Source organism: Urocampus carinirostris, chromosome 5 (assembly GCF_059441175.1).
Source record: "Urocampus carinirostris isolate Australia breed hairy pipefish chromosome 5, RoL_Ucar_1.0, whole genome shotgun sequence".
NCBI classification, from domain to species: domain Eukaryota; kingdom Metazoa; phylum Chordata; class Actinopteri; order Syngnathiformes; family Syngnathidae; genus Urocampus; species Urocampus carinirostris.
Window position 1 is genome coordinate 34,543,544 of NC_142353.1, and position 20,345 is coordinate 34,563,888.

A 20,345-nucleotide genomic window follows, 5' to 3' on the forward strand; every position below is an offset into this window, starting at 1 on the left:
TCATAGGTTATGAACTTATAAGGTTATATGAAAGACAGGATTTTATAGCATTAGATGCACCAAGAAATAAGATAGAGGTGATACAGTGGAACCTCGGTTCTCGACCATAATCGGTTCCAGAACCCTGTTCGAAAACCGATTTGTTCGATCACCAAAATCATTTTTCCCATTAAAAATAATGTAAATCGTTTTAATCAGTTCCAACACCCTGAATGTTTACCTTGAATGTTTAACGTAAACATAAAGCTAACCCAGGCTAATCGTACATTTGCGTCATCGTAATCTTCCGTACGAAAGATTACGCTAACATGAACGTTTAAAAATAAAAAAATCAGGTAGTTTACAAGTCATTTAGCACCCGGGTCTCCACAACAAGTAGTGAGCGGTTAATTGGAAAGGGGGCTCTGTTCCAACACCCTGCAAGTTGGGCTCCGTTCCAACACCCTGAATGTTTACCGCGAATGTTCAACATAAACAAAGCTAACCCAGGCTAATCGTACGTTCGCGCCATCGTAATCTTCCATACGAAAGATTACGCTAACATGAACGTGTAAAAATTAAAAAAAGGATAAAGAAAATAATTATGAATAGGATTTCTTAACTTTGTGGTGGTCAGCAGAAGCCATGCTGTATTCCCTAGCAAGATCAGACACTCGCACACCTCCTTCATATTTTGCTCTTATTTCTTTCTTAAATGCAATAGTTGTACGCACTACTTTTCTTTTTTCACCCGTAGCAACTTTGCCGCTTGCACTGACTTTCTTCGGAGGCATAATAAGGGGCTAAAACACCCGTACGCCGATCAGCATCGCACCCTAGCGTACCCACTCACGCATTACCGGCGATTTTTTGACGGAACAGCGAAGCAAGAATTTCTCGAAATTTTGGTCAGAGTCCGATTTGTTCGAACTGAGAGGCGTTCGAAAACCGGGGTTCCACTGTATTAGGATCTTTGGTCACCTTGATACAATGAATAGAACTCTGTACATAAAAATCGAGACCCTTTTCTACTAACTTTTAACGTAAGTTAGCATAGCCGTATCATTTTTTTCTGGATTTTACAATCAGGAATAACGACTGAAGAGTTGCTAGCTGTTGTTGCTTCAGCCGCCCTATTTGCTCTCCTTGTAATAGATAGATACAGTTACTATGGTGGGCGTGGCTTAGCACTTGCTGTCTGATGTATAAATTGTCTTTGATCAATACAAACAAATCGTATAATGTACTTTTCCGTTACATTCATGTGTGTGGCACCATCACATTTGTAGACATTCATTTTAATAATTGTGCTACTGTGCTTAACAATATTGACATACATCTATGTGCCATAATATTGAACAAAAAGTGTGATAATACATCTAAAAAATATATATCATCTAGCTTTTAAGCTCAAACCTTGAGCACTTCTACTAATACAGTACCATTTTTTAGTCAGCCGGTTATTAATAATACACTCAATTGACATTATTGCCTTTTGTCTGAAAATAAATGATTAAAGCTGCTCAAGTATGACACTAGGTAGATATTACAGTTTGAATGTGCAATTATAGTTATATGATCGATCCACAAGTCAAGTGGTTATTGCTTTTTTGTTCTTTAAACCTTTCGCTGCCTGGCCGAGGAGTTCTCTTCCAGTCCGTTGCTTTCTCCTGAAGGCCTGAGGGGAGAGCACAAGATAAATGTGGGTGCTAAATTCAAGCAATGCATTGTGGGTACTCACGTAGTAGCCGTGGTGGTGGTAGGGGGCTCGGTATTGGTGGTAGGGGGCTCGGCGGTGGCCGCCTCGTTATTTGATGCTGCGCGCACAAGGAAGTCACAGAAAGATATGGAATTGGATACTAGCTAATAGGCGCTAGTATGATGCTAATTTTTTGTAATATTTGGGTAGGTGGCTAGCTAGCGATTTAGCTAGCTATGAAAACAGATAAAAGTTCGGGTTTAGTTACCAAGTTAGCTTACAAGATATTTAACGATGTAGTGAAACTCATGGAGGCGGAGTGCACAAGAAAGTCCTAGAAAGATATGGAATTGGATACCAGCTAATAGGCGCTAGTATGATGCTAATTTTTAGTAATATTTGGGTAGGTGGCTAGCTAGCGGTTTAGCTAGCTATGAAAACGGATAAAGGTTCGGGTTTAGTTACCAAGTTAGCTTACAAGATATTTAACGATGTAGTGAAACTCATGGAGGCGGATTGCACAAGGAAGTCACAGAAAGATATGGAATTGGATACTAGCTAATAGGCGCTAGTATGATGCTAATTCTTAGTAATATTTGGGTAGGTGGCTAGCTAGTGATTTAGCTAGCTATGAAAACGGATAAAGGTTCAGGTTTAGTTACCAAGTTAGCTTACAAGATATTTAACGATGTAGTGAAACTCATGGAGGCGGAGTGCTTGTTACCTAAGTGGGATGCTAATTTGTAGTCAGATATTCGACTAGTTCGCTAGTATTAGATTACTAAAATGTGTTACTCTTGTATCAGTTTCATAGGAACATTAGTTTTGTTTTTAAGTGTCACATTGATACTTTGATAATCACATTATTCATTTAGCTGTTATAAATGCACTTTATGTTTATCCACATATTTGAACAAAATATTTACTTACTGTATTCATGATTGTTAGCTGGCTAGCCATTTTTTTTTCAAGAGGGACGTTTATTTGATCAGTTAGCTGATATTTTAGATATTTTATTAACAAGCTACAAAAATGTACGACGTTAGTTAATTAGATAGCAAGTTAGGCAACTAGCTGGTTTGTTAACTGGCTAGCAACCATTTTTCTCGTCAGATATTGGTTTGATTAGGTAGTTTTCTAGCTAATTAGCCATCCTGGATATTTTATCAACAAGCTAGTGTTAGATTATTAAAATGTGTCACTGAATATGTTTTCACGATCCAGCTTTATTATTTAATCATAACATTTTTACTTCGATAATAACATTACTCAATGTGCTGTTCATCCACATAGTTGTATGAATTATTTACTTGCTGTATCCTTTCATATCAGTACTTTCCCAGCAATGGTCTTCCAATGAGTCGGCCTTTTTCATACGACCTTCAAAATACAGCTGCGATGAGTTTAAAAAAATGTGTCTTGAATAAGATGTGAGTTCCTTTCTTTGCCTGATGAAGTTTCATGTTCCATGTTTCAAATCCACACCCCTTTCCTATGAAAACTGTGGTCAACAATTTTCGATGCCCTTTTGACTGTGAAAACGGTCTCCTGATCAGACCGACCCAAAGTACTCAGTTTTATTTTATTTGATAACTTTGTGATAAAAGTCCTCAACTGAACTGCTCTTTTCATCTTATTTTTTTCTCCGTCCAAATACGCGATCTGGTCCCGAGAGTTGAACACACAGCGAGACACGGAATGCCCAACGCCAACACTAGCCAAAGTTACTAGGTTATATAGATAATGAAGTTGTATACTATCTTATACACCGTTTTATCTTACGTAAAGTTAAATATACTTGTCCTAAATCTGACTTCAGCGTTCGAGTGCGAGCTCTGGCAGAAGGGTGTTGTAAACCGCGCTTTGCGTTGGAATGTGCCTTTTGTTCCATTTTGTGCAGATAACAATGACTTGTTCTTGCCCCATTCTGTCCGGAGGGCGATGACCTATCACCCTTCTTCCCATTCTTCAAAGATGGATTGGGAAATCTGCATCGGCAACAGCGTGGACCGGCAGCATCTTGGTCATGGGGCGTGAACTTTTCATCGCCATGTGCTATAACATGGGAAAACCCTGGAGCCCCCGGGTCTTCTCCACACTATTGTAGTCTGGCGCGACAGAGAGACCCGATCTGTTCAACTCTTTGATTAGGCTAAATAAATTGATATGTGGACTATACTCGTCGCTGGGCTGATTAAATTTCCCCGACTTTTGAACATGCTCCAACTGTAAGGGTTTGGACAAGACACGTGTCTTCGGAGTCAGATTTCAGTCTAATAAATTAAAACCTTACTATATCAAGGTAGTTAACTAGAAACATTGTTAGCTGGATAGTGAACATTTTTTCTAGGAAGACATCTATTTGAATAGCTAGATAGCCATCTAATTAGGCACGTTGGATATTTTATTAACATGCTAGCCAAGTTACTAGCAGGGTTGGGTAGGGTTACTTTAACTGGATTACTTTCAATTACTTTTGTATGACTCCAATACCAAATATGCTACTAAAAGACAAAAGAAACAAAATATGAATAAAATTACTAAATTTTGTGCAGGCTTGGGGAGTAACGGAATACATGGAAATGCAAAAATGATGTTGGCAAGCTGTTTGGATTTATTTTCATTTTGTTTCTGTCGCATTTTATGTTAGTTTTGCCGGAGATCAAAGCCAGGAGAGAAAGCTTACCACGTATTGTGAGTCACCATTTTATTCATATTTAGTTTCTTTTGTCTTTTAGTAGCATATTTGGTATTGGAGTAATCCAAAAGTAATTGAAAGTAATCCAGTTAAAGTAACCCTACCCAACCCTGGTTACTTGGTTATTTAATTAGATATCAATTTAGTCAACTAGAATGTTCGGTAGCTGGCAGAATATGGAACTAAATAACCAAACTCCAACTTGATAATCACATTATTCAATTATTGTTATAAATACATTTTGTTTATCCACATATTTGAAAGATATCTACTTACTGTATTCAAGTTTGCTAGCTGGCTAGCCAACTTATTTTTGTAGTGGGACGTTTATTTGATCAGCTAGCTAGCCAGATAGTTAAGCATTTTAGATATTTTATTACCAAACAACAAAGATGTACTACTTTAGTTAATTCGATATCAAGTTAGTCAACAAGCTGGTTTGTTAACTGGCGAGCAAACCATAATATGAAAATAACTAACCACCTAACTTTACTAGCTTCTTCATAAAATATCGAAGGTGCTTAATCTAGCTAACTAATCAAGTATATGTCTCACTAGATAAAAGTTGCTAGCTGATTAAGCATCTTAGATATTTTATGAAAAAGCTAGTAAAAGTTATGAGGTTAGTTATTTTGAAATTAAATTGAGTTAGTCTACTAGAGAGTTTGTTAGCTTGCTAGCAAACCTTTTTCTAGTGAGACATTTATTTTTCAAATTCGACTTTCTCTCACACAATTAAGCCAGAAACACGTTTGATTTTTATGTTATTGACTGCGTACCTTCTTGCGCTTGTTTTTTCCCGGACTGACTCCTCTCAAAGAGCAAGATGGCGGCGACCAGCACCAGAACCTCCAGTACGATGGCGATGAAAGGCTTCAGGGGCTCGTAAATGGTGATCACCTTTTCATTTCGCAGCAAATAGAAATAAAATATATTTAAATAAATATAGATGTAGGGTAGTTAGAGAAAAAAGTCACTAGGGGGCGCAATTTAACCGTCTATTGTTTCCGTATTCCTTTTCAATGTAAGCCTCCATGTGACGCCATTTTCGTGTCAATGTTTCTTTTGGATTGATAAGGTGAGGACGTCTTCATTCGTTGTCTATGTACAATATTATTTTAATATGCTGTGTATGAGGTTGTTCATACGTTTTTTTGTGTAAAAATTTAGTTTAGAACGTTAGGTGTTATATTACTGTTGATTATTTTTTCGTCAAAAATGTAAGCAGTGTTTCTTTTAGATTGAAAAGGAATTAAAAGTGAACGCCTCAGCCACATCTCGACCTCTGTGCTGGTTCCCTTCACACTGAAGGATTTTATACGATTGAATACAAGTTACATTTATTGAGTTTCATGCTATAGTTATTTACTGACTCTGCCTTTATTCAATGAGCAGTAAAAGTTCAGGGCAGGCATAGGTGGTGGAATAAGTTGTTTACAGGAACAGGACGTACTGCTAATAAGATAATCAGCAGACCCAGACGCTGTTGAAGCAGGAAAGGCCCGGTGTTGTTTTGAGGGAGCAAGACATCGGGACGCTTGTCTATGAGATTGTGAAGCCCACGTTGGGCTTCCTTGGCACGCCCATGGGAGGAGCTGGCACACCATAATGCGGGGAGAAGATGGCCAATAGGAGAAAGCTAAAGGACTTCAGAAGAAGGCTTCCCAGAGACTCCAACATCGCTTCTTCGGCCGTCCTCGATGGAGTTTACTTAGTTCATTTGTTAGGGAAAATAAATCTGCCCCCGTGTGAAAATGTCGGCTTTCCTGTTCATTTTTCCCTCAAAAAACGAGCGCGCATAAATTGTTGGATGAATGTAGGTTGTGTTTGATTAATGGAGTCAGATAACTAATTAGAACATTTTGGTAAACGGTACATTTTGATAACTATTTCCAACAACACCAACGACCCAAAACAACGCAGACTTTTTTCTACACAAAGTCATGCATGGACTTGCTCCATCATATCTTTCGGATTTCATTTCCCCCTATGTTCCGGTCCGGAGCCTTTGCTCTGAAAATGCCGGTCTACTAGTGATCCCAAGAGCCAAGAAGAAATCCGCAGGTTCGAAAGCGTTCTCCATTAGGGCCCTGGTACTGTGGAATGCTCTGCCTCCTGAGATTCGATCTGCAACCTCATTAGAACTGTTTGAATCTAGGTTTAAAACACACTTTTATTCTATAGTTTATGAATGACTCTTATTTCACGTTGACAATATCTTTGTATTATGTGTTACTGCAACATCCATTGCAGTCTGGTCATCCTGGAAGGGGGATTACCTCCTGCACGGTCCCTTCTCAAGGTTTCATTTTCCTCATGTTGAGGTTTTTGAGTTTTTCCTTGCCCTCATGTAGGTTTTAGATCAGGGGATGGTGGAATAATAGACTGTAGTTTGCAATAATATGTGGTCTGTGCATCCCTTTGAGAGTCCTTGTGGCGTCAAAAATAAACATGACTTGACTTTCTACTTGTGCAGTCAGCTGGTACTAAAACAATAGACAGTGAAAGTGCGCCCCCTAGCGACACAATTCACTAATGGCCCTACATCAACAATCTAAATGTTCCGTGACAGTATACATCACCTACTTTAAGTTCCAAGTGGCTGATGGCGGTGCCGATGGCGTAGACGGCGCCACAGTAGAATCGAACCGAGTCCTCCTGGGTCAATTTTGAGACCAGGAGCTTGGTGGCCTTGCCGTCAATTTGGATTTGGTACTTGTGAGGTTCGGCCACGGTGTTGATCGGTTCCTTGTGAACAAAAAAGCCAGGGACGTGTTTTGTTTAGACTTTTATCGATCTCGTACACTTATAAACCAGCATGTAGCTCAGGGATTACCAACATGGTGTCTGTGGGCACCAGGGCAGTTGTGTAGCCCACAGACCTATTTTGAAAATAGCTCACCAGTCATCAGTGTTGGGCAAGTTACTTTAAAAAACGTTACTGCTGTCAAATTCTGACCTCATTGTAAGCCACACACAGCAAATTTCAAATTTATATATATATATATATATATATATATATATATATATAAGCCGCACCTGACTATAAGCCGCATGTGCCCAAATTGAAACATAAGATATTTACAAAGAAAGACAGACGGTACACAAAAGAGTTTTAATAATACACGGTACCTTAACCCCGCCAGACTTTTGATAAACAAATACGTGTCTGTACGATGTCACCAGTGACTGAAATACGTCATGCCACATATCATTGGAAAGCTTAAACTCTTCAGATTTCAAAATATACTCACCAGTGAAACATCCCGATCAGTCGGAAACAAAATACTAGAAAACTATAAATCTGGCGTAACCCACCATTACGTTCCCTGGCTGTCTTCAGCTTCTTTGATCGCCGCAAAAATCGCTTCGTTACATCCAGGACGATCCATAGAATCCAACCGTGTAAAATATTTTCTCCAAAACTCACGATAAACAGACTTGTAAAATTATTCCCATTATAGTAGTTAGTGCTCCACTTTTGATTAACACCTTTTCGATGCTGAGGGTCTGTTCATGCTAGTTTTATTCATGCACAAAATACATTAAAATTTCGTCTTCCCCGACACATATTCCACCTGTCTCACTCTCACCATTAAAGCTTGGGAACCCCTGGCAGCCATTAGAAAAAATGCATAAATCAGCCGCATCATTGTATAAGCCGCAGTGTTGAAACTTTAGGAAAAAAGTTGCAGCTTTTAGTCCGAATCTTACGGGTAATCATCATTACTCACTACATCTTCCAAAAAGTAACTGATTTAGTGACTTAATAACTCGATATTCAAGGTAACCAAGCAGAGTATCATACCTTCTCATCAAACCAGTAATTGTATCTGAGGAGGCGAAGCTTCTCAAACCTCGTGCCAGAACCAAGGGTTAACAACAAACTAGCTTAGTGGTCAAAAAACCCTTTGCTCATCCAGGTCAAATACCAGCCTGACAATGTTGTGGAATGTGGATATGTGGATGACGTTGTTGCAGGAGGTCACAAGCTAATATGTTGGTGGAGCCTGGGCGGACTTCCTTCACGAGATATCTTAACTTTATTTGAGAACACTATAAAGACCAATGTTGAATGTCTGGAACTTTGACCGTGTCCCGAATGCAATAAAGAGTGTTCCCTTTCTGCCATATCTACTCTCTGCATATAAATTGGGGCAACCCTCAACGACATTCTCTCCAAAAACAATAGAGGCATTGCTACCCTTATACACCACCAAATTCACGTGCGCCACCTCATGGGAGAAAAAAAAATAACAATGAATGACACACACATTTTGGCTCTTACGGCCTGTGGGTCTCCAGAAAACCCATCTCAGTACAATTTCCATCTCCTTGGAATGTTTGATTATTGACTGAAACAGTAATAATCGTCAAATTAATGAACCAGGAATTAAAAAATGAAAGCGTAGCTCCTTCCAAATTATGAGACTGATCATTGTTTTATAGAGTGGACATTTGGCGTCTTATTTTGAGAATCTGAAGAATCGGTAATCGGCACTCAGAAGTCCTAAAACAATTTCCTTCTTAAAAACAAGATAAAAAAGCTACAATAGTAACAGTAAATACTTAAATGTTGGTGACCCCTGATGTAGATTCATCTCCTACCTCATCGGTACCGTTGGCTCTGAACCACAACCAGGTTTTGGGTTTGGGTTTGTTATCATCCATCTTGCACAACAGCACCACTGAATCGCCGGCGTAGCTCACCACCGGTTTGTCTCGCACGTCCCCTATGTGTGGCACTGGTCCCAAACACAGGACCAAAAAACGGAATAAACCAAATGTATCATTTCTTGGCACCCCCCCTTGTTTTCTCAGTTTTTTAGCTCACCTGCCAAACTGAAATCTACCTTTGCTTCATTTCCGAACATGCAGGAATATGTTCCCAGACTTTCTTCGTCTTTAATCATAAACCTGAGGAAGCAAAATATAGAGAAGTCGATTTTCATTAAAAATTAAATAAAGATTGATACAGGGGGTGGCCAAACTACGGCCCACAGGCTTCAGGCAACCCGCCAAAGTAAAGTTGTATCATTATAATATATATATATATATATATATAATGGTAAACAAAGTGGTACTAAAAATTGTGGTTTTGTGACCCCTGACCACCATTTTAATAGCTGGCTACATTTTACTTCGCATTTTTCTTTCCCTGTTGTTACTTCCCAGATTTTCACCGAGAATTGTGTTCTGCATTTTGATTGGCTAAACAGAGGAAGATGGTTTCTATCGCCAACAAACTTGTACCTCTCCACCCGCTAAACTTGCTCTGTGGCCACATGCAGGTCTCTGGAGTTCCCTAGTGGCTCGTGCTTTTTCAAAAATGTTTGATAATGGAAAAATACATATGGTTTCTGTCAGAATAACCCGAAGATGAATGCAGTTTTCCGTAAGGCCCTAATGTATAATGTAAAGTAAAAGGTCCTCTATAGAGTTGTCCAAAAAAAGAGCAAGATTATTTTTAAAATGATAATTTAAGTACAGCTAAGTACTGAAGTGATTTGTAAAAAAAAAAAGTACAGTAGTTTTATTTCTTAAATAAACATTTGAGAATGTAAATTAGTTTTTTTCTAGAGTAATAAATAATCAAATTAATAAATTAATTAATAAAGGTCTTTACTTGGCGGGTTTTGACTGTCGCGGGACGTTTTTGGAATGCAGCCTCCAAGGAAAATGAGGGATTACTGCACTTGCTATTTTTTTAACATGTATTATTTTATTTATCAAATTATTAATTAAATCTAAATCAAAATTAAATACAATTCAAAATTAATTTGCTTTAATAACGAGTGATTGATATATTGTATATATCAAAACACTGATTTGCATAGTGCATTCCGATAGGTTAAACAGTCTCTTTACTTCTCCTGTCTGCAATTATTTTGCTGTGTATTAATTGTATTTCTTATATATATATATATATATATATATATATATATATAAGTAAATTGTTAGGAATTAAATATTAAAATGTACAGTTTGACAAATTGTTCAAATGAGTTATCTGACTCCATTAACCAAACACAACCTACATTCTCCTAACAATGCGCACTCGTTTCTTACACCCAGTCAAATTGCTGAGAGATGGGAAAAGGGACCGGCATTTCCACACGGGGGCAGATTTAATTTCTTAGCTGAATTAGTGTCGCTCCTGTCTCCGTCAAGCCTCCTCTCTCGATCTTCTGTCTTTCTTTCCTCTGCCCACATTTTTTTCCGCAAGCTGTCGTTCCGGCTCCTCCCATGGTCGTGCCAATGAAAGCCCCCACGTGGGGTCCACCCCCTCGCCTCGATGTCTGGAGAAACTCAAAACAGGAGAGCGTTTCTACGTCATCAGGGCCTTGTTCTCCAAACATCGCCTGCCGTCCCCCCCGTCAGAGTCCTGTTATCAAAATTCCCCAGCGAAAACATTCCGAATTTGGAAGAGCATGACATGAACCCCACTCAGTGAAAATCTTCATTGCACTCGATAAATGTAACTTGTATTTAATCGTATAAAATCCTTTATAGTAAAATGTATAAAATCTTTCAATATATATGTATGAAATATATTCACTTAAAAGAGCTTGTATAGTATTTTGTGGCAGGAATTTATGTTTTCTCCGTTCACTAACTTTTGTTCGCGAAGAAGTGGAGAGACTGTTGAACCAATCAGAATGCACGGTGCAAATCAGTGTTTCTGGCATCGTGAGTAAAAATAGTGCGATAATTGGATAAGCGATAGTGATAAAGTTTCGGCGCCTTTACTGCCACAACCGAATCCCCATTGAATACAATAGTATACGGTAGTACTGTTTACCATACAGTAAAACTTCGTATAGTAATGCATACCTATAATTACTGAATGCAATACCAATTTTGACCACATTATTCTCTGGTATATAAGGTCCACCGGGTTTCTGGACAAACTTGGGGTTTTAGGTGCGCCTTGTCGTCCGGAAAATACAGTAACTTTTCGGACTTTCTTACGTTCTTTTGAGTTGTAGCTGCTGGTTTTCGATCCGCAAGGCGACGTGACTGTTGGGAATATCTTGCCCGTCTTTTCTCCAAAATCCCGTCACGTTGTCCGCAGCGTTTTCGCTCTCCGACCAATTGCACTGCAGCGTCAGATTGACGGGACTGGACACTTCCACTTTGTCCGCGTGACTTTTTCCTGGATTGAACAAGACATAGAAATGACCCAGTGGTGGGCTGTCAGGGCCTGTGAGACCTTTTCTAAAAGCTATCTGAATCATGTGATATTACCGTAAATTCCGGACTATAGAGCGCACCTGATTATAAGCCGCACCCACCGCATTCTAAGAGGTAAACCGATTTGGTACTTACACAAGCCGCACCTGTATATAAGCCGCATGCGCCCACATTGAAACATGTAACACAATCACAAAATTAGCCCAAACCCGGCTTTGAGTCCCGTAATTGTAACTGAATATGAAGTACACAATCCAAAAGCCACGGCCGGCAAAATGAACAGAAATGATACTGGTACTTAAGGTTTGATGCAGACCTGCAGAGTCCAGGTTGAAATACATTGCCCGCCACTGAGAATAATGATCTAATATTGGGCGGCACGGTGATGAGTGGTTAGCGCGTTCGCAGTACAGTTCTGAGGTCGTGGGATCAAATCCAGCTACCAGCCTTCCTGTGCGGAGTTTGCATGTTCTCTGTGTGGGTTTCCTCCGGGCACTCCCACATTCCAAAAACATGCATTTCAGGTTAATAGGCTGGTCCAAAATGCCCCTAGGTGTGAAAGAGTGAGTTGTCAGTCTCTGTGTGCTATGCGACTGGCTGACAACCAGTTCAAAGTGTCCCCTGCCCACTGCCCAAAGATAGCTGGGATGGGTTCCAGCACCCCCGTGACCCTACTGAGGATAAGCGGTGCAAATAATGGAGGGATGGATGGGCTAATGTTAATGCATGTTGGTTTGTGTGTTGTTACCTTTTAGGAGAACGCTCCGCACATCTGCCGGGATTAGATCACCAGGCTCGTATGGAAGAGAGGTCTGGATGACGGACTCTGAAAAGAACAAAATACTCAACTATAAACAATGCATATTTTAACGTGATTCCTTTTGTATGGGAAGATATATTAATTTGGATACCGTATTTTCCGCACTATAAGGCGCACCTAAAAGCCTTTATTTTTTTTTTCAAAAGCTGACCATGCGCCTTATAATACAGTGCGCCTTATTTATGGATCAATATTAAGTCGCAAAGTTTTGCAACTAATGCAGCAGCCGCCGACTAGATTTCCCCCCGAACGCCAAGTAGTCCACGGTGTATGCTGGGATTTATTTACCGGCGTTTCATTAGCTAACTAATGTGTCAATCATCATTTGAATTGATCACTATTGGCTAAAGTTATTCGGAGGTAAAGGGGGCGGATCCTTTGTATCATTTACAGGCTGGCATAGGCTAAAGCGGCAAAACAAAGCCTGCAATTGGCCGAAAAAGATGAATGTGAATCACACGTTGGGTTGATGGCATAGAGAAAGCATTTTTTACTATTCTGTATTTGTAAATATTTTATCCTCCTGGATTTACTACACTCACGGATATAAGAGGACCATGGTTGCACATTATTATTGAACGCAACGACTTCGGTGAGCTACTCCGGCTATATATTTTCCCTGTATCTTGTTTCAGACTGAACTCGATGTTTCTGTGATAAGCGGTGCAGATAATGGATGGAATAGAGTGTCTATTTTTAAATTAAACTCAATTCCAAGTGTTTATTGTCATATGCACAGTAAAGAAAAAGAAAATAGAAACTAAGGAATGGTTGGCATTTCTTGAATCCCAAGACTTTAACCTTCCGAATGATATTTGGAACGATGCATTTGAGTGACATCGTACGGACACCGCATCCGCACGTGTCTACGACACGTATTTGCTTCTTTGCAAGCTTTGGGAATGTTAAGGGGGTAATCAGTTGGACTGAACCATCTGACTGTTTTGTCGACGTTCCCATTGTAGCGCCTTATAATCCGGTGCGACTTATGTATGTCAAATATAGGACCAAAAACTATTTTTTCAGGGTGCGCCCTATAACCCGGTGCGCCTTATAGTGCGGAAAATACGGTAATTTTGATTACGTTTGTTATGTGTTGCTGCTCCATGCACTGCAAAAAGTCTCCTTAGAAATGTAGTCGAATAAGCATCTTTTTAAACATTACATAGCACCAGCTCAGTAGCCTAGATGGTAAGGCGCCCGCTTTGAGACTGGGAGGTTCGGGTTCGCGCCCCGGCCGAGTCATTCCTAAGACTTAAAAAGTGGTCGGCGGCGCCCTCTCTTGGCTGCGGCTGCATCGGGTCAGATGCAATCGATATTTCGTTCTGTGTACATTGTTACACAGAATGACAATACAAGGAAATTATTATTATTATTATTATTAAATAATTCCACCTGTAGGAATTAATTTCAAGTGTTGTTGTTGTTTTTTAATACAAACCATTTTTAAAAGATTTTCCCGCCTAAATGATCAACGCCCCTGCGGTTGCGATCCGGGGAAATAAAAAAAACAGATCCATCACACATGAGAATTTTTGTGTTCTATCGCGCCTCACTCTCAGCAATTTTTGACTGGGGATAATGGATCTCAGCCGAAATAGGCATTTAAAATAAGGTGTTCCACAGTAGCATGCGTCAATGGCCCAAACAGAAAAAAGTTAGCTATGCATGGCCCTGATCACAGCAATAGCCAACCGGGGATAACGGATCGCAGCCGCATGGATGTTGATCATATAGGGCAGGGGTCGGGAACCTATGGCTCGCGAGCCATATATGGCTCTTTCTATGAGTATCTGTGGCTCAGAGACCAATTTGATTGCATGCAAAATTTCTCCATCTTGTTCAAAACCGGAATTGTCTATCCTATTCAGGTACACGTAAAGCCAAACCAAAGCTAAATTCAAAGGCAACACTTCGCAGTATATATAGGGCACGTTTTTCACTACAATTTACAGTCAAGGTGTCACACAAAAAAGGGGGGAAAAAAACTCGTTTTGGCAGTACAACGCTAAAGAATCCTTTATTTAAAAGTTCACTATATAATCTGTGTTCAGTGTTCAGATACTTTATGATGAATCCACAGAACTGTAAATACGCCAAAACACCGGAAGAGAACTTAGTCATTTGATTGGGTGAGTGGGAGGGATGGGTGGAGCCATGCAAAAAGCGCAAGCACTCCCTCCCATCTCTCGCCCTACGCCATCTGCGCCAAAAGTGAGCTCATCAGGCTCCCTATTTGCAGAATGTTGTGACGTTTTTACACAATAACTGCTTGCAACTGGGTTTGAAACCAATATGTATGACAAAAAAGGGTCAAAAGGAGTTTAACCGATCTTGAGTAATTGCAAGAAAGAGACAAGTTTAAAGTGGTATGTTTGTTGATTTTGGGACAGGGGCTCTGGCATTATTCTCTTTTCATATTTTTTATCAAATCATCAAAAATAAATGTGCTGAAGACTGAGCTTTTGTCTGGGGTGCGGGTTTAGCAATTTTGTAAATTTGTCTCATAATATATGGTGTGGCTCTTTCCCAAAATAAAATTAATATTTTTTGCTTTTATGGCTCTTTGAGTCAAAAAGGTTCCCGACCCCTGATATAGGGGGTAAAAAAGAAAGATAGAACCATCACCCATGAGAATTTTTGTGTTCTTTCGCGCGTCACTCTCAGCAATTTTTGACTAGGAATAATGGATCTTGGCCAGAATAGGCAGTTAACTTTAGGTGTTTCACAATGTCATGCGTCCACGACCCAAAAGGAAAAAAGTGAGCTCTGCAGGGCCCTGGTCTCGCCTATAGTCAAGCGGGGATAACTGTCACGGGTGTTGTTCATCTTATGCGGAAAGAAAGGAGAAAGAATGGCCATGCATGTCACAAATTTTCTCTCTCAGCATTTGTCAACTGGGGATAAGGTACTGCGGCTACAACCACACATTTCATTTCAGGCAGACCAGAACCATTTAAATCCTGACAATAATGCCTTCCCTGATTACAGCAAATTGGGATTGGGGATAATGGATTGCAGCCTCACGGGTGTTGTTCATCTTATGCGGAAAGAAAGGAAGTTTAGAGGTAGAAATACTTCTAATGTAAAATAGAATTTTCCTTTAAAAAACAGTAAAAGAAGATATATCCATGATAAGCTGATTTACAGTTTCTCTTTTTTCCTTATCTTATAATTTATTTTGACCTGTTTTTAACGAAAACCTAAAAAATTAAAAGGAGCAAAAAATGGAAATATTTTGTATATTTATGTATTCTTTTTTATTATTACGACAAAAAACAAATAAACTTTGAATGTGATTTTGCTCAAGATTTAGTTTTGTAAAAACATTTAAAGTGTAAAACAATAGATTTCTTTCATATTTAGGTATATCTTTTGTCTTTTTTGAAAAACTTTGTTTATAGAAGCATGGGGGTGGTAGCATCATGCTTTGGGGCTGTTTTTCTGCACATGGGACAGGACAAGTGCACTGCATTAAAGAGAGGATGACTGGGGCCGTTTAGGAAGATGGGACGTGGCTGGGTTTTCCAACACAACAACGACCCGAAGCACATAGCCAGGAAAACCAAGGAGTGGCTCCGTAAGAAGCATTTCAAGGTTCTAGCATGGCCCAGCCAGTTTCCAGACCTGAACCCAAAACATCTGACCTCTGTAATAGCAAACAAAAGCTACTGTACTAACTATTAACATTAATTTTCTCAGGTGTTCAAATACTTATTTGCAGCTGTATCACACAAATAAATATTTAAAAAAAACATGCATTGTGATTTCTGGATTTTTCTTTTTAGTTTATCTCTCTCACAGTGGACATGCACCCACGATGAAAAATTCAGACCCTTCCATGAATTCTAAGAGAAAGAAATAGCAGGGTGTTCAAATATTTATTTTCTTCACTGTATATATATATATATATATATTATATATATATATGTATATAAAATCATACAACATAAGACAGAACACAATATAAGAACCCAGTAGGCAGCAACTGAACTAGCAGCGATCAATGATAAATACTGGTTATTTAGTGATTATTGGTTGTTTGTCGTGCAAATACAGATTACGTGACAAGAAAAATAACATCAAAATATATATTTTTCTATTTTGACATATTTATAATTAGGGCGTTATTTTTGTAAAGAATATTATTGTAAAGAATATTTTGTAAACGCGATTGGCTGGCAACCAGTTCAGGGTGTCCCTTGCTCGAAGATGGCTGGGATGGGCTCCAGCAGCCCCGCGACCCTACTGAGGATAAGCGGTGCAGATAATAGATGGATATCTTGTAAACAAGTAAAACGCAACACTTTTGGTCCTATTTTAAAACTTTTTTCTAAAAATAAGAAAAATACTAAAAATAAGCCAAAGTGTAATTTAATTTTCATAATCAACTCAATAAATAATGCATTTACAATATTACTACTGGATTAAGTGTCATAACTTGTGCAGGGTTTGTGCACCTTTTTCATAGCCAAATTCAAGCACTTTTTTTAAGCACTTTTAAAGCACATTTTCAAATTCCTCCAGTATTATTACAAGAAGAAATTCAGTGTAAATCAATCAATACCCTTGCTGTTTGAGATTCGGAAAATTTGATAAATCTTAAACCAAAAAGTCAACCAGCAGCTATCATTTACTGAATGGGGCATAGAAAATGAAAACGAGACATGTCATGAAAAAGGAAACGGATTTCTTTCATTAATGTTTGCCGACATCTCCGTTCGGTCTATGTTGTATCAAATTTTCTTACTGACATTTTTAAGCAGACTTGTTTTATTCATCCGCGTTTAATGGGTGGTCTATCGAATCAGACTTTCGATCATTTACAAGCACTTCAATCAAAATACCAGAACATTTTAAACCTTGAAATCACGAGTTCAAGTTCAAGAATTTTTCAAGGATTTCAAGCACCCATACGAAAACACCAAATATCATATAATTTAAAGATAAGCGTATGTCATGATAACGGATGATTCACCTGTGCCTGCTCAATTGGCGCCAACCGCTGCGGGTTCTGATTGGCTCCCTGTCCCTACAAAAGCCCAGTCCTGTCAATCCCCTGTTGTCAGTCCGTCTGCGAACCTTTGCTTATACAAGGCAAGCCTTTTTTTGACCCTGACTCCCACTTGTCCCGTTTTTGCTCCCGTTTGTCTCCGGCTACTACCTGTTTTGATCCTGACCACGTCTACTCTCCCGTCCCGGCTTACGACCAATTTTTGATACCGACTACATCTACTCTCCCATCCTGGCTTACGACTCGTTTCCGATATTAGGAATTAATTATTAAAATGTACCGTTTACCAAATTGTTCAAATTAGTTATCCGACTCCATTAACCAAACACAACCTACATACACCTAACAAATCACGCTCGTTTCTTGATGGAAAAGATGGACAAGAGACCGGCATTTCCACACGGGGGCAGATTTAATTTCTTAAACAATTTAACTAAGTGAACTCCATCGAATATGGCTGAATTAGCCGAATTAGTGTTGCTCGAGTCTCTCGCCCCACGTTTTTCCTCCCATGGGCGTGCCAGGGAATCCCCCACATGGGGTCCACCCCCTCGCCTCGATGTCTGGAAAAACTCAAAACAGCAGAGCGTTCATCAAAACAATGCCTGCTGTCCTTCGTCAGAGTCCTGTTATCAAAATTCCCCAGCCAAAACATTCCACATTTGGAACACTGTGACCTGAAGCCCACTCAGTGAAAATCTTCATTGCACTCAATAAATGTAACTTGTATTCAATCGTATACATTTTTTTATAGTCAAATGTATAAAGTCCTTCGCTGACCACACTTTTGCTCTCCCTGTCCTGGCTGCCGACCTGTTTTTCTGTCCCTGACCCCGCCATTGCTGGCTTCCGTATTCGGATCGCAATCCGAGTGCGAGAACGACTTGCTACCCGCGTCCAGTGAGCACCGGATCGCGGGCGCTGCCCTTCCTCTTTCTTTCAATAAAATTGTGAGGAAACGTTACACGATTGGGTCTACCCTGTGTGCTGATCCTAACAGCGTACAAAAATATCATGTATTTTTATAACATTATAGTTGTAACGGGTGTAATAATAACTTTTGTTTCATTGAAATTCCTGCTGAAATATGTGTATAGTTTTTGGTAAGTGTCCTGCAATGATGAGTCCAACAGTGCCACCTGCTGGTATGGGGTGGGGTTTGGTTTTGGCTTTGGACATGTGACCGGAAGGCAGGTTTTTTTGGCAGTCTACAGAGCAAGCTGCCATTGGTAAGACACATCTTTTGGTGCTCCACAAAAGAAGTTAATTTTAAACATTATAACCACAGCTGACAAATCTCTCAACATGCAAAGTAATGTGATTGATGTTGTCAAGCTGTTTAGATTTATTTTCGTTTTGTTTCTGTTTTACTAAAATGTTAATTCCCCTTGTAGAGATCAAAAAGATCAAAGCCAGCAGAAAAGCTAATGTTGTGACTCATTTCATCTGCAAGTAAATTGTATCCGTTTTTATACTCATTAATGTTCTTATTTCTATTTTCTCATATATATACTAAAAAGGATGATGTTGGTTAAAATTCAGACTAAAGAAAATATGTTGAATTCATTGTAAACGTTAAAAATCCACTATACGATCTCTTGTTAAAAGTATCTTCTTGAAATGGATGTAAAAATGTATTGTTATATTTTAAAATGTATTTTATGTAAATTGAAAAGAAAGCTCTTTGATATGCTTTGGGCAGTCTACAGAGAGAGCTGCTAACAAGATCAAAGCGATCAAAGCCAGCAGAAAAGCTAATGTTGTGACTCATTTCATCTGCAGTGACTGTAATAAAAACCTCATCATCCAGTCCAGCGTGAATGTGGATCTTTGGTGGGACAAGTACACTGCGGTTACATAGTGAAAAGGTGATTATATCTATCTTATTTGAGGAGGTAGGACACTGCTACAAAAGAAGAGTCTTTTTCAGCAGCTGATCTTTTTGAAGCAGGTTACGTGACTTGAAAGGACGAGGCCTGCGAACTTAACACACGCACGAATGCACGAATATTCGACACCGAACACGAGATAAACAAAACGGGTTTACTTGTGTTGCAGAGTCGGCAGAAGGCCAGCAGCATCAGCATCCAAGAGTCGGGCATCGTGATGAAGCTGATGACGTTCTGTGTGTCCTCTCTTGCAGAGTGAAGCGGTGCCTCCTCCTCCTTCTTCTTCTTCCTCTCCTCCTCTTTTGCTGCATCACGGCAACGCCTCCGCCGTGACGTCAGCGTGCCATCTGCATCCCCGAGTCCGGCTGCTCCTGCAGACGTCTGGAAAAAACTCGTGACATTTTATTATTTTATTTGTGTGCTAATGTTCTTTCCCGCTAGAGCACAGGTGTCAAAGAGGTGGCCCGCTAAGGGATTGAATCCGGCCCGCGAGACAACACTCAGAGAAGCGCAAGAGAAAAACAAGCTGGAGGTTGAAATATGTAGACTTGATGTTGCCAAAGCCAGGTGCCTCTCACAAAGACACTGTACTTTCTCTCGCTCTCTCTTTCTTTTCCACCCCTTTTCTCCTACTCTGTCTCTCTCTTTCACTCTTTTTTTCTTCCTTTGTTGCTCTTTGTCTCTTTCTCTCTCTGTGTCTTTTAACCTCTTTTGTTCTTACTTCCTTTTTTACTTTTCTTTCTTTTCTCTTTCTCTCTTCCTACCTTTCGTGCTTTTTCTCTTTTCTCTCCTTCTGTATTTCTATTTCTCTTTGGATTTCTTTCTTCCTCTCCCTTTCTTTTCCCCCTCTCTCACGACTCTTTATCTTTTGTTCCTCACGCTCTCTCCCTCTCTCTCTTTTCCTTTCTTTGTCCCGCCCGCTCTCCTTTTCCCTCCCTCTTTCTCTTATTTCTTTATCTCTCTTTTTCTTTCTCTTTAATCTACTAGTCCGGCTCCCGACAGAATGTTTGTTCTATCGTGTGGCCCCCAAGTAAAAATGAGTTTGACACCCC

At 39.6% G+C, this 20,345-nt stretch overlaps 1 protein-coding gene across 1 annotated transcript; it reads right to left on the reverse strand.

Moving 5' to 3' along the window:
* Positions 1-1,256: 1,256 nt before the first annotated feature.
* Positions 1,257-19,618, reverse strand: emb (embigin). The gene is made up of 9 exons (XM_088336555.1): positions 19,452-19,618; positions 12,319-12,396; positions 11,349-11,532; positions 9,211-9,293; positions 8,985-9,121; positions 6,963-7,124; positions 5,156-5,276; positions 1,721-1,796; positions 1,257-1,657 (listed from the first exon to the last, which is right to left on the reverse strand). The coding sequence occupies exons 1-9, from the start codon at positions 19,504-19,506 to the stop codon at positions 1,597-1,599; spliced, it is 957 nt and encodes a 318-aa protein (XP_088192681.1). The 5' UTR covers positions 19,507-19,618; the 3' UTR covers positions 1,257-1,596.
* Positions 19,619-20,345: the final 727 nt, after the last annotated feature.

Coding starts and splice junctions, on each gene's coding strand:
- emb (XM_088336555.1), bottom strand. CDS start 19,506: ATGCCCGACTCTTGGATGCTGATGCTGCTGGCCTTCTGCCGACTCTGC. Junction 11,533..12,318: donor GCGGAGCGTTCTCCTAAAAG/GTAACAACACAC, acceptor TGTTCAATCCAG/GAAAAAGTCACGCGGACAAA. Junction 1,797..5,155: donor GAAAAAACAAGCGCAAGAAG/GTACGCAGTCAA, acceptor TTGTGCGCGCAG/CATCAAATAACGAGGCGGCC.